This window comes from Solea solea, chromosome 1, assembly GCF_958295425.1.
Source record: "Solea solea chromosome 1, fSolSol10.1, whole genome shotgun sequence".
Classification (NCBI taxonomy): Eukaryota; Metazoa; Chordata; class Actinopteri; order Pleuronectiformes; family Soleidae; genus Solea; species Solea solea.
The window spans coordinates 13,574,575-13,589,771 of record NC_081134.1 but is presented as its reverse complement, the minus strand read 5'-3'; the positions used below and the strand labels follow the sequence as shown (position 1 = coordinate 13,589,771).

At 42.8% G+C, this 15,197-nt stretch overlaps 1 protein-coding gene across 1 annotated transcript in view; it reads left to right on the top strand.

The window, feature by feature from the left end:
- The window catches only part of cdh2 (cadherin 2, type 1, N-cadherin (neuronal)), a 59,965-nt gene extending 47,556 nt beyond the window's left edge, over positions 1-12,409 (top strand). The window contains exons 10-16 of the mRNA XM_058650704.1: positions 618-871; positions 1,465-1,607; positions 2,683-2,916; positions 3,934-4,167; positions 4,412-4,551; positions 8,150-8,314; positions 11,043-12,409. Of these exons, the coding sequence (XP_058506687.1) occupies positions 618-871; positions 1,465-1,607; positions 2,683-2,916; positions 3,934-4,167; positions 4,412-4,551; positions 8,150-8,314; positions 11,043-11,249 (1,377 nt within the window). The 3' untranslated portion in view covers positions 11,250-12,409. The remainder of the gene's footprint in view (positions 1-617; positions 872-1,464; positions 1,608-2,682; positions 2,917-3,933; positions 4,168-4,411; positions 4,552-8,149; positions 8,315-11,042) is intronic.
- Positions 12,410-15,197: the final 2,788 nt, after the last annotated feature.

Below are 15,197 nucleotides of genomic sequence, written 5' to 3'. Positions count from 1 at the left end.
CTCGGCATTATTTTTCTGTCAGTTATGATATTCTCCTGTGAGAGTGCATTTATAACGTTTCAGGAGGTTATTCAAAGTGCATTGAGGTGTTGTGCCCCTGGTCGATGAAGAGAACAAATTAATAATCAAACTGTCCATGTAAGTTGTTCAAAGAGTCAAAGCAGTTTATGTAAAGCTACTCGAAAGAGGTTAGAACTGAAAACATTGTATTGATTGGGAAAAAATGTTTTGCATTTTACAGACACTGCTTACTGTGAGAGCGAGGCTGCTTGCAAATTCACATCTTGAATTATGTGTTAATTCTAAATCAAAATACATCATTTAGACTGTGAGCAAAAATTTAAATTCAGGCCACATCCGAGATTAAATTGGGTAGTTGCACATCTCTTACAGCAGCACTCTCGCTGGTATGTATCCTTCACTGACCACAAAAGGATACAATCTCTTTGTGTGTCAACACTGAGCTCTCACAATAATATTTTTAGGCAGGAGGAAAAAACGGCTCCATTATTTGTAAAAAAAGAAAAAAAAGAAAGGTAAAGTGTAATGTGATGAAATTTATCCTGCATTTTGATGGGTGATTCACTCCATGCGTGCCCTTCTCTGGTGTCTTCCAGCCTATTGACTATGAAATCAGTAGGACGTATGTGCTGACAGTGGAGGCGAAGAACGAGGTCCCCCTGGCCAGAGGCATCCACTCTCCTCGTCAGTCCACTGCCACTGTCTCCATCAGAGTGATCGATGTCAACGAGAGCCCCTACTTCGAGCCCAACCCTAAACTCATTAAACTGGAGGAGGGAATGATGCCCGAGTCAACCCTGACCACCTTTACTGCACAGGACCCTGATCGCTTCATGCAGCAAAATATGAGGTAAATTGTACACTAAAAATGTAACAAAAAAAAAAAGAACTGAATCTTCACATTGCACGTCAATGAATGTCTGCTCATGCTTTCACATATTTTGCTGACTGTCTGAAGTAATGCAAAGTAGCCAGTATGTCTCCATCTCATCCCGTTTAAAAAAAAGAAAAAAGAAAAAAAGCCCCTATTTTCCTCCTTGTCGGCATGTGCTGCAGAACTGTTTGGCTGTGAAGGTTTTTCTGCCTAAAAAAGGCCCATGAAAAATAAGCTAGCTTTGTAATTCCACGGTTTGTCCTACAAATTACTTTGAGCTAATGATGACTACAAGCCAGTTTTGTGTCCAGTGGGAGGCTGCTCTCAAATCCTGGAATAATTATGTAAAATTTATGACGTCTAAAATATTTATTCAGCACAAACAAAGCATTTTTAGAAAAGAGAAGAGGCACAATGATAAATATATCAAGGAGATAACCTCCTGAAGAAAATTTAATTGGGTCTTTTTTTAACCTCTCGCCACTTTTTACTTATTGATAGCATCCGACAAGAAATTCATGAATCAAAATTGTGAATTACTGTGTAAACCTCTTTATCTGTTCCCTCAGATACACCAGACTCGCGGATCCAGCCAACTGGTTGAGGATTGACCCCAACACTGGTCGTATCACAACAATTGCCATTTTGGACCGAGAGTCGCCCTTTGTGAAGAACAGTTTGTACAATGCAACGTTCCTGGCTACTGACAGCGGTATGTAACTCTTGAAGAAGTGGTTCTTCAGTCGCCCAAAGTACCTTTTTTCAGCTGCTGTGATGCTGCAGTTTCATGGTCCGTGTGCTTTAGCTAGGCTCATACATAGCCACTCTGTTCCATGCCATTATTGTGAGAGCATTCAGGGGGAGATAATGCTGCTTTTTCTAAAGGAAGCCTAGCAGATGTCTAATGTAGCTTACCTCCCAAAGGTCATTGACTTTCTCTGCAATGTTTTTCACCTGAAGCCAGTGCACAAACACACCAAATCTGAAAAAAACAAAAACCCACTACATCAGTTGTAGTCACAAAGACAACCTCCATGCTTGAAGGTCAACCTTTTACCAGCAACTTGGCCTGTCTGGAACATTGACCACCTTATTTGAAGGTTAATGTGCTAGCTATCTCAGAACAATCATCTAGCATGTGGATGTATTCACCTCTTACCCGCACTGGTGGGATTTACCTCTGTTCAGGTTTACCCTGTTCTCCGGAGCATAGCTTAGGCCAATAGGCTTAAAAACTCTACCACTAAAGAGGTTTCTCAGCATTAATGGGTCAGGATTGGATGACTAGCTCCTTTGAGCGTGGCCTGAATGGTAAAAAAAAAGGAAAAAAAAAGCCTCTTAGCTGAGTGAATACATAGAGAAGCCTGAGAGGAGCGACAGTGGGCTCTGTTTGTCTGCTTTAGTATTCCCATCTCGCGTCCTTCATCAGGAAGACGTTTAGGCACGCATGCAGACAACTCACACACAAACTGATACACACTGCCCAAAATGTTCCGCTATCTCCGCCTTTTTTTGTCTACCTCCTCAGTCGAGATTAGATTCTCAGATCAGTATGCAGTTTAGATGCGTCTTTGCCCGCCAGAGAAAATAGCTGTTTAGAGTGTCCCTTTATACCATGAGAAAGGATAAACTTCATACTTATTTTTTTTTTCTATCAAGCTCATAATGAGTGCAAAATGAGGGCCAGAATTTCTGTAGTATGTATTCCAATCCAAATGGAAAAGTAAAAAAAAAAAAAATTTGTATGTGTCATCTAAGTGTGTGTGTGTGTGTGTTGATCCATTCAGGTGTACCACCAGCAAGTGGCACAGGTACTCTCCAAATCTTCCTGCTGGATATCAACGACAACGCTCCCAAGGTGTCTCCTCGGGAGGCCGAGATATGTCAAAGGCCAGAGCCAAACGCCATCAACATCACTGCACTGGATGAAGACCTGAACCCAAACGCGGGCCCATTTGCCTTCGAGTTAGCCCACAGGCCCTCTGATGTTCGGAGAAACTGGACAATCACAAGAATCAGTGGTAAGACACAGAATACACACACACACACACATTGACTTCCATTAACAAAGCCTTTTATCCTAACCAGTCAATGCCTAACCTTAAACCACATTTGAAATTGTAGTCTTGCGCTTAATCGAGGGTTCCAGGTTTGGGTCTCCATGAGGACTACTGGTCCTGACAAGGTCAACGTTTATGCCAGAAAGAGGGAACAAATACAACTACACACATTCATTATTTATATATCAGTAACTAATTAGATTCATATTCTATACAATTAAGCCAATCCCTTCTCTGTGTAATGTCTGAGATGCCCTGCCAAGGACATTGCAACATCTGTTTGCCCCCCCCCATTTTATTAATTATTGGATAAATTAAAAAGGCAAGGCGATGACCATTTTTGGCCTTTTTAATCAGTGGCATTTCATATTTAGAAAACTGTACTCAGTCTGGTAATTAAAGATTGCACTATTCTTTTTAAAAAAAGGGTTGAGAAGAGCTGAGATCTACAGTACAGTAATGGAGTAACCTTTGCAAGCACCTTATGTTCATTTGGAGCATACATTCATCAGTGGAGGACATTATTTGTTGGCTATTTGATACCGTGAGTTGAAATGCAGAGAATATACATGTATCTTAATAGGATTATGGTATTTGGATCATTGCAGCTGGGAATTTAGCCTAAGAAGCATTATCAAAAATGTATTCAGTAGATAGTAGATTTGTAAGCCCGACATCTAAATCCTGGCCATGTTTTGGATTAGATATGATGATGATGATGCAACTTCCAGGTTGGACTTTTTGCTGCATATTTGTAACGTGTAATTATATTGTGAACATGGTTTAAGCAAATATCTTTTCAGAGTTTGGTTTAATCCCCTCTCCCAAACTTATCCGAATACCGCAATGTTATTTTATATCATAATAATAATAATTTAATTACACGAACTTAACCTTATCTCTGTAGTCACTTCCCCATGATGTGCTCCTCTGCATAGATCAGCCACTCACTCTTGTGTTCTTGTCTCCGTCTCACAGGTGACTATGCTCAGGTGAGCCTGAAGCCGGGGTACATTGAAAGTGGAATCTACGAGATCCCCATCATAATAACAGACTCGGGCAACCTGCCCATGTCCAACACCTCGTACTTGCGGATCAAAGTGTGCCAGTGCGACATCAACGGAGACTGCACGGACCAGCAGCACATCATGGCCGCCGGGCTGGGCACGGGCGCCATCATATCCATCCTCCTCTGTATCATCATCCTCCTCAGTGAGTGTCTCATTGTTTCTCTAAAACAGCACAACACACATGCTCAATGGATTATAAAGACAGCTTAACATTATGTGACATACCACTAGATTATGGTAGGATTACAAAGATAGCCCAGATCAGGCCCCCAGCCAAGCTCCAAAAACATCTGATTTGATTGCATTTGTATGAAAATATGCATGTTATTATGGAGTTTGTTGTTTTTTTAATATGAGATCTTTCCCTCTATCCATCCGTCTGCCAGTTCTCGTGCTGATGTTTGTGGTGTGGATGAAGCGGCGCGATAAAGAGCGTCAGGCTAAGCAGCTACTCATTGATCCCGAGGACGATGTGAGAGACAACATTCTGAAGTACGACGAAGAAGGAGGAGGAGAGGAGGATCAGGTAAGAGTCATGTAGTAAACACAGAGCATCGCAGTAGTTCTGGTTGTTTCTAAATAAAAAGACTTTCCGTCTGTGCTGCCTTGCCTTTGACCTGTTTCACTCACACTTAAAGAGATGCCTCATACCCATAAGCGCCAGTCAGGATTTAGTAATTTGAATCAGAATCTGATGACAGCTGTGTGGGAGTTTGCGTTTTTTTTTTCCCTCGCCAGGCCACTGTCAATCACATAAGATCAAACTTACTTTCTTAGTGAAGCAGATATGCTGAGTTTTTGAGAAATAAAGTTAGAGTGAATCACACTTTTCGGCCTGAAATTAAACTTTTTGGCACGACTCATTTAGATTTGATTATTAACAGCAGTGACCAAATGCCTAAGATCTGGGAACCAGATTGCTGTAGGAAAGGATCTTAAAGGATCATTGTATTTTACCTACAAACATTGCGTTTCTTTAACAAAAGACCACACACACTTGAAGAAACACCATCCAGGTTCCAATTGTGCAGCACAGTAGCAGTTTGTGTATAGTTGAAGAAGCATGAGGACAAAAGTTGTCTTTTCCCTGCAAGCATATAGTCGCTGTCCTTTTAGTGCTCTTCTTCATTACGCCTCTCTGAAAAACACCTTGCACTTACAATGCAGAATTGGATTGTTTTCAACTGGAAATAGATGGCTCTCAGACCTTGAATTAGGATTCAAGGAAAATGCACTTGGATGAAATTGTTCTGGATAAATTGGAAACTTTTCCTTGGCTGAAAATGGTTCCCGCTTACCAACATTAATGCGTGTGCACACACAAACGTGCAGACAGATACAATACGCGTCAATAAAGTCACACCTCAGTATCCCCTTGCACTGATCAGGCACATACAGACACAAATTCAATTGTCCTAATGACCTCTTGTTAGCATAACGGAATCATTTCATCACAAAGGCAGTAATACACCAAATGGGCCATTTTCGTGCTGCTGGCTGAAGTGCAGCAGTGGCTTAGGTACAGCAGAAATGAGCAGGAGACCGTGGTCTGACCCAGCACAATGCCAAATTAGCCTCGGAGACATGTAATTGGTAAGCTGATGTCATTTGGAGACAGGCATCTGCTGTGGCACAATAATGAAGCTCTGTCCAAGGCAACAATATGACTGCAAAGCCATTACACATCTGCCAGTGATTAGGCAAGAGGGAGAGCACCCACTTGTGTATGCACAGCGCCACTTTTTCCCACACGGATCGCACAAACTTGTGTGCCACTCCGTGTTGAAAACGGAAATGTCGCTTGATATAATGTTCCTCCAAAGAAAATGAATGGATTTGGCAATTTATTGAAGGGAAAACAAGCTTCCGTTTTGACTGGTGCAGAGGAGGGCAGGATGCCAGGAGAAAATTGTCTTGTCTGCAGAACTGAGGGAGTCAGTGTCGGGTTAAAAATGGACCTGACTTTCCCAGTGATTCCCCCGTTTATAATGCCCACCTCTGTCCTCCCTATCTCCAGCCGGGGGAGGAAATTGAAGTGTCAGACCATTTGGTGATCTCAAAGTATAGGATTTTAGTTGCTGCTGCTGCCATCGCCCTGGTTTGTGTTGGTCTGCGAGGCACTTTTATCAAAGGCTGACAGCTGATCAGACTGCTCTCAGTGGACGTGGCAAAATTAAAACAAAAAGGAAAGGCAAATTGAGGTGTTGTTCACAGGTTAGCAGGCTGACAATATAACAGAAATGAGTCACTGGTTTTAATTGTCCAGAGAATAATTTTAAGCGGCATGGATTTGGAAGCAAAAAGAATCCAGACGTGCACATTGGAGATAGGGGATGAGATTTAAAAAGAGAACATTTTTGATAGACAGTATGCTAACTTCTTTTGCTGAGAGTTATTTCATACGTATGCATCACATAATGCACATTTGGTGGCCATTAAACTTGCAAACCGGCCGGAGGAAAACAGCCACCTTTGTCCAAAAGGTAACAAACTCTGCCTCCCAGTCTTACTAACACACTAAGATAAACGCCATGCTTTTATTCCATGGGCAGACATTAGAGTGGCATAATTCCTCTGATCTAATTCCCAGCAATAAAGTGAGTAAGCATGCAGTAATTACCTTGACGCACAGCGGATGCTGCAAAGGAAACCAATCTGTACTCACGGCCACAAACAATCTATTGTTCTTTGAACTGTACAAACTATTTGGACGACAGTGTGACCGTTCCTTTTCACGAACACGCGTGATCACGCGAGCGCTGACGTTTGAATGCGTCGTCGCTTTTCCAGGTCCCAGCAATTCAATTTGTTTGTATAATGCATTAGGATGAACAGACCTTTAAAACAGAAATACACCTTTCATTTCAAGATAGAGTTGCCCACCCGTTATTTGTCTCACAGCAAATAGAGTGTAAAAGGCTTGGCAGTGTTTCTATGAGGGTCATCATCACGAGTGCCCGAGGCAGCCATTTCACCAGGCCAGTGTCCGTGTGAGTAGACAATTCCCTGAAGGAGGCAGCGATGTCATTAGACCTTCCTGCTTAGTTCCGTCGTTATGCGGCGGGCGCCGTTGCAATTCCTGTCACCGACTCCTGACCCCGCTGGTGTGTGACCTCAGAGAGGGTCAAACAGGAGTTGGACGGAAATTGGACCAAAAAAAAAAAAAAAAGAAAGATGGATGGCTTTATTGCATGATGCGCGGTGACGGCTGTTCCTGTGCCGCTCGCCTCTGGGCGATCGTCGTTCCCGGTGAAATCAAATTACACATGAATAATCAATGTGTTTGCTTTATATTTTATGATACTTATTAGTGTGGAGTTGAGTCGGAGTGTGCGTCAAGTGCCCGCTTGCGTCGTCATGTTTCCATATCTTAGTTTGTGCATCGTCGTAGGATTTTGTATTCATATACGTTTAGTTTTTCTTACCTGCGAGTGTCTGCGTGTGTGTACATGTGCAACTGAGCAAAGACAATTTTGAAGGAGGATATTAGAGATGGATGGATTACTGAAAATCTTCTAAAGAGGGACAATCCATCATGCACGCTTATTAGGCACACACCCTGATTCTCAAATGGCACTTTCTCTATCATATCTGCTGTCACTGTGATACCATCCAGACATTCGGCTCGGCACAGTCTCTCTCTCTCTCTCTCCCAACTCCTTTTTTTCCTCTTCACTCTTTTTCTCCTCCCCCTCCCCGTCCTCATGACTTAACACAAACCGCGAGCCATTCAGGTTGCCTTGGTAATGTTAATAGGATTAGCAATGGCTTATGCATATCCACCATCCCGTGTCTGGGCATTGATTAGAGCAAAGCAGTCGCCTGCACATCCTTCCTGCAGCCTGATGCCCAAGTACAAACACTTTGCCGCGTATGATGTGGTCCTCATCTTGGCCCCCTTCAGCTCTGGCTCTTTTAATGTGTCAAACTGTCCCCAGGCTTGTGCTTCACAGACAAGAAGATTAAAGTTTCCCCCTCGTGTTCCCTCAGCATCATCGCTTCATTTTAAACTTCCTCTGTACTGCACAAGATGTGTTTGCCTATTTAAATAAATCACACTCAGTCTGGGGTACACTGCTCAGCTAACACGCAGCTCTTTTTTTTTTTTTTAATGCATTTCCTAGGATTATGACCTCAGTCAGCTCCAGCAGCCGGACACAATAGAGCCCGATGCCATCAAGCCGGTGGGAATCCGTCGTCTAGATGAGAGGCCGCTCCATCCCGAGCCACAGTATCCCATAAGGTCGGCAGCACCCCATCCTGGAGACATCGGAGACTTCATCAACGAGGTAAAAACACTTCTCCGCCAGCAGTAAATCCCACGAGCTCGGCTGAAATCGCTGAAATGAGAGGATCGGCGCTGTCGCAACGCTCGAGTTTCATTTTCAAGTCGACCGGCTTTCTCATAATACATTTGTATCTAAACAAACAATTTGTCTCCGTGTCAAAGAGGAGAGCATCATCTTGAAGTGAGCGAAAAAGACCATTAAGTGAATAACATTATGAAAATTGTCATGGAGAATCTTTATGCCAGTGACGAAGATGAAAGTTCTTTCAGCACATCCATCCACCCAGACACTTGCGAAAGCTCGGAAAAGTACATGACATTAACTCACTTAGATACAATTGTTTTTCTCTCCACTTTCTGCCCAAGTAGAGTTATAGATGTGTCGGCAGAGAAATGGGAGATGAGAAGCGATGCACTGGCTGTCTATGGCATGGCAGTGTTGAGAGTGCCCTCATTTGCCTGAGGCCATCATTGACTCCAGCATGAAGGGAGAATGTAAAATGAAAAGAGCAGTCATGTATTTTTCAAAAGCTCCAACAGACAAGAGTTTCGCAGCATTACAAATGGAGTTCTCTCCTAGCTTTTGGACGGCGCCCATGTTTTTAGATTAGAACTCGCTCTTTCATTTCTGCTCCCCCAAATTCTCTCTCTCGGATCCCTTCATCCAGGCGCCGCTCATTTTCTGTCTCCCCGTGTGTCAGGAATACTCCCTAACACGCTTGTCTTAATAGCAGATATGAAATGAAATCTCATGTTTTACACCGTCCAATAAAGTTGCCATTCGACGAGGCGCTTTGAATATTCTCACAAGACCTTTGGGACTTTTCCAAGTCTGAGCATCCTGACCCAGAAAACACTCGCCGCGGCCGGGCAATACTGATCGTTTTCAGTCCCAGATTTGACCGTCGACGAGGCTCGGTCGTGGTAGCTCCACTGCGCACATGGAGCTGGAATCTGACCCAACTGATAAGGGCGCGCTGCCAGAGGAGGAGGGAGACAGTGAGGCGGGGTCTGATCTCCATCCTGAAATGTGCAATATGCCCCCTGGCGCTTGTGGCTCTTAATTAAATTAGGGACCAAAAAAAGAGGCATAGGAATAGTGCAAGGACTCACTGTTGGAAAAAGAGACAACTGCTCTTCTGAGAGTGGGGGGGGGTTATCATTAAATACATAACTGTCAAATTTACAAGACACAGACTATGTGCATTTACGCGTGCTTCCGTCAACTGCTGTAAAGTGAATATTGGGAGTTAGTTCGCCACGATCAGCAGTAGGTGGCATTAAAGTCTGTTTGCCCACAGAGGGACAACAAGGCGCAGCTCAATGACAAAAATAAAGAACGCCAATAGCGGTTGATGAATGACGGTGGTGGTGGTGGTTTTGTTGCCGCCTCAGTTCATTACTGCTTGTTGTTGTCGTGTCGTCATCAGTCTGCACACAAACCTCCTCCCGCCTGCTGTATCCGTGGTTCCAGTACAGAGAAATGTGTTAGTGGAAGGCAAATCCCACTCATGTGCTTTAGCGGATTCCATTACTTACTTTTTATAGAGATGCCAGCCTCTCCACCTCCCTCACGCCTAAAAACTAACGCTGCATTTCAAGACTTGAAAATGTTCTGTGTTTCCATTCAGGTGTTTTTATGTACAAATAACGACAGCGTACAGTTTCTTGCTTTCAGCGCTGGCAACGTTGTCTGAATAGAAATAGTTGTGGTTGTTTGAATCACTGTGGATAAAGAAGCCATGAAGTTCAGTGGTTTTGCAAACCGATAACCAGCAGAGCGATTACGGGTCGCGACCATAAAGAACAATCCATCTGTCATATCTCCCACCAAATTATCAGCAACACGGCCATGAGCACAGACTTAAGGAAAGCCAACAAGTGGAAAATAATCGCTAAGTGCCCAGGTACTTTAATTCAATCAATCTTTTTTTATTTGAGAGCATTTGTTGACTATAATGGCAGCACGGAGGAAACAATAAATCTTTGACAAGTTCCCAATGCGATGAAGTCTCATTTCTCTCGTGTTACTCTGCTCTACTTCTTTTAATTTATTTATGGTTTGTTGGGTGTCGGCAGCGAGAGGGAGAAACAAAAGCGTGGATCCAAAGTGGTTCATGGTCAAAACACAGCTCAACTCCCAGATTAGCAATCCATCAAGTGTCCCCGCGGGGATCGATAACCGTCCATAAGTACGTCTCATGGAGCTGTGGGGATTTCTGGGAATGGCGAGCACAAAACCAACACAAGCGGCGCCTCGGTCGAGTCTTTATCGTCAGGAGTAAGATAAATCTGGAGTATTAAATATATCTCTGTAGATTGGAGATGAAAAAGTATCCGTACACGAGTTGAACGGGTCTGCAAAGCCCTTGAAGAGGGGCAGTCGGGGGGGGGGGGGGGGGATGATTTCAATCACTCGAGGTTGCTGTTCACGCTAAGGCTTAGCTTGTGCTCAAGATGTGGATAATCCTCCATCTCAGAAACATCGGGAAAATCCCAAAAACAAAACACAGGGGGAAACTCGGCGGCAGGAGCACAGAAGTTTTGATTTCCTGAACATGTCGAGCCAGAAGCACTGACTGGTTTCAGGATAGATTAGCTCGTTTGTGCGCGGCAGCAGGGGGTAAGGAGCTGCGATCATATGGCTTATTCCTTGTAGCAGACGGTGTCGGCGTGCAGACATGACTTAATCTCTTCGTCTAACGGCGGTTTTATTTCTCTCCGTGCAGGGACTCAAGGCGGCAGACAACGACCCCACCGCTCCCCCCTACGACTCCCTGCTAGTGTTCGACTACGAGGGCAGCGGCTCCACAGCCGGCTCACTAAGTTCCCTCAACTCCTCCAGCAGCGGGGGCGACCAGGACTACGATTACCTCAACGACTGGGGCCCTCGCTTTAGAAAACTGGCAGACATGTACGGCGGAAGCGACGACTAGGACACGCAGCCACTACTTGAAGGATGAAAAGATGGAGGAAAAAGAAAAAAAAGAAGAAGAAAAAAGGAACGATTTCCTGACGATGGACATCTATCTGCAGCTTCTGATATTCCCCACGAGAAGGTGACGGATCTGTGACGGAGAAAAAAACAAAACAAAACAAAAAAATAAACATTGATTCAGAAAGTTTTTCAAAATCTACCAACCTAGGCTTATTGTTGTAGTCTACGCATACATATGCTTGTTGAAAGCTTAGGCAAATACCGTGGTCCCGTTACGGAGGATGTGGGAGGGAACACTGGTGGACTGTCACCACTCGGATTGTTGGTATTGAATGCGCTCAGTTACACTTGAATTTCACAGTACAGAAGCACTGGGATATAATGTGCCTTTTTGTACATTTTTTGTTTTCGTTTTGATCTAAATGATTAGTTTTATGTTCAAGGCTTTAATGGTACTGACTTTTGGAGTGATTTCAAACAGTATGATGTTACACTCTGGTATGCTTCTTCTACACATGCTTTTGTTTTTTCCTTTTGGTCACACAACGCTCCTGCTTGTTGAAGATTATTTAAATAAGGTACGAAGAAGAGAATGAAGGATCATCTGTTAGCTTTGATGGAAAGAAAAACAATTAAGAGCAGCACTGTACAGAACGCTAGACTTTTTTTTCACTAAAAATTAAAATTATGCAGCTGGTTGCAAATAAAGGGAGTTATGAATAATACTTTTGTAGCAAGTTTTGTTTTTTCCTCTTTTGAAGTGATGTAGTATTTTACAAAAACAACAAAAAAAACAGTTTTGGTCTAATCTATGTACACTTCATTTGCCTTAGTCATCATCTGATATTTTTAAGTTTTACTTCACTGTAAAAAGATGTGTGTACATAATTTTTTTTCTCTTTTATCTAGTTTTTTCTCTCTTTCTTTTGATGTAGTATATGAAGAAGTGCAAAAAGTTCCAAAACTTGTAAATGTATAATTTGGACTACAAATTCAAGTTTTTTGCATGTTTTTATCAACGGAATTGAAAGCTGTTGTTCCCCAAATTTATTTACAAAGTGAGAAAAAAAAAAAAAAATCTGGGTGACATTAAATGTGTAGAAGTTAAGAGTTTTTTTTGTATAAAACATGAGAAAAGAAAATAAAAACTGAAAAGTAGTGATCTTGTCAGCACAACTGTTCAATTTGTACCAAAAAGGGGTGTGGGGGAGGGGGGCGGGTCGATACGCTAGGCATTAATTCATGAATCAGCTTTAAGACTGGAAAAAGGTTTTGGATTGAAGCCTTTGTGGACAACCATGTGTACTGGAAAACAAATTCTATACATCTCTGACCCCAACCATCCAAATAAAATGCTAACTTTGGAGCTTAAACTGCCTCTTTATTTTATTTGCTTTCCTCAAACTCGCCAGCATTGCAGAGGCTAAATTACACTGGGTTTTGTGCTGCATCTCCTTTAAAAGATAGTTTTAAATAAAACACAGTTCTTAGGACGGTATTTTATAAATCATTTATATCCTGATTTGTTTGTCGTTTGCACTGCTTACTGTATAGGAAAAGGTACACATGAGGGTGTCGATGAGACGTTTGACTCGCAAGCTGAGAATAATACGCCAATCCAAGTCAAGGTCAACCCCCCCCTGCAGAAACACCAAATCCATTCAGCACCTGTGTGATATCAGGGATTTGTACTGTAGGTCAGCTCAGACTTGGACCTCGAAATGAAGAACGCCTCAGAAAACTCCAAAGACTCTAGGGACACTGCACGTATCTGGACTCCTGAGCCCTTTTAGTCTGCACCTTCCTCTCCCTCCACCTTCCTCTCCCTCCCACCACTGTGCGACTCATAACTCACAGAGCCACCACTTGCACCCACACTTGAATAAATACGTTGACACGGTTTATTAATTCAGCCAAATTAGACAGAGGAACGTTTGACAGACATTCATTACCCCTTTGTGTGAGGACTACAAAACCAGAGAACACGCACTGAAGTGTGTACAGCCCTTTGTTTAGCAGCCAGTGTAATCAGTGACGCCGGTCTGTTCCACAACCTGTATCTCCTAAGAACACGAGTAGTCCTCGTACGTCTTCCCCCAACGAGCTGAGGAGTTCCATTCTTACCGGGTTGTGCTCGAACTCCCTTGTGTGCGGCGCGTCATCACTTCATCTCACATTATACGAAGCTGAGCATCCCATTTGCCAGAAGCAACATGAAATCTTGCCCCAGTCAGATGAAATGTGAAAGCAACTCGCCCCGACCTCGAGGTGTCAATTCGACTGCAACTCAAATCCGACTGCTAGTCAGATTTGTTTTGCAAATCACTTCCTCCAACTTTGAGGATTTTTCCAAACCAGACGGCTGATTTTCATGCATTTCCCTTTGTCTTTGGTTTTCCTAATCGAGGGGTTTGACAACGTCAGCCTTTGCCTTGATCTGTGGCGAGCACGAACATGGTAAGTGACTCACCATCTGAGAAGGGCTTCATCAAATCCTTTTTATAGCTTCGATGGGCCCAGTTAACAACTGTGCAGCCGAGCAGGGCAGGTTTTTCTTTTCCACAGCATTAACAGTTTGAATTTTTGAAGCAAAAAAAAAAAAACCACGAGGTTAAAAAACTCAGCTCTTAAATTAAACACCAGAGGCATCCTTATTTTATTATTTATGTTATTTATTTATTTACCCGATAAGATGCTGCACTGCTGCCGTTTACTCACAATAAGGGCATTTTAAAGTTAGAGTACACTTTCAAATGTGGTATAGGATGAAATAATAGTGCAGAGTTAGGCTTCAAATGAGAAGAGTCTGCTTTTTCATAGGTTGTTACAGGTAATGAAAAGCTTAATAATACCTGTAATAATTGATTTATTTAGATTCTTTTTTTCATTTTTAGCACTACTCGGCTCTACTTGGTACAGCTGAACAGGGGTTTTGGCAATGCTGTCACTAAATACACCATCTCTTCTGTTAAATATTGAGATTTTAGAACATTTCTTGCTAAATGTTGGAGATTAATGCAGGTCTTCAGGGTTTTTAAGTCTTTTTCAGTTGGGCATTGTTCGGTTCGATTCTTGTATCGGACGTCGCACTCATGACTCATCCAGTGACGACACTCCCTGATCAGTGGCCGTCTGTTGACGTCACATTTTGAGTTTCAGCTCAGCTCGCTTGGTACCAAAAAAAGCCCTAATGGAAAAGCCTCACTTATAAAAGGGACAAATACGGGAGCGGTGCCACTTTTTTCACCCAACTCTCCGCCAGAAAGCGAATTAGCATTTGCCCAAAACACCACTTCTTCAAATAACACACCGATAAGTGAGCGAATTTACAGCTGCAGCACCAACTACTGTGTACTCTCGCTCAGTTCTTAATGCCACCACTTCCCCGGCTCAACTCCTCCACGGGCACTTCCACCCCGCTGTATTGTCATATTGATGTTGAGATTGCTCCAAAAAGGGTTCACGTCCACGGAGCAGGCGAGTCCCGTTTCAATTTTTTAACCCTCAGCGGAGAGAAAAAAAAAAAAAAAAAAAAAAAAAAAAAAAAAGAGATTGATATTATAGTACTGCACTTCAATTTCACAACATGGATTATCCCTGAAGGAACGCTGGCAATCTAAAAGAGCCCGGGATATAAAAGGCAGCCACTACACGGCTCCTTCACCGTCCACGCCCCAAATATACAGTTCTGCTCTATTTATAGACATTAGAGACTTTAGAGGAAGGTCTTTAGAGTAAATATAATTTTTTTTTGAATCATAATCCATGATAGTTACTGAATGAGCTGTAGCTAATTGGAGAGACTGTTGTGTGAGAAGCATTTTTTTTTTATTTACCATATGGTCCAGCGACAGCGTGTGAAATAATTGCCACATCTTATTTGCACGTTTTATTCAGCCAACGATTGGATAAAAATAGTGAATGCAAGGGAATTTAAAATATGTGC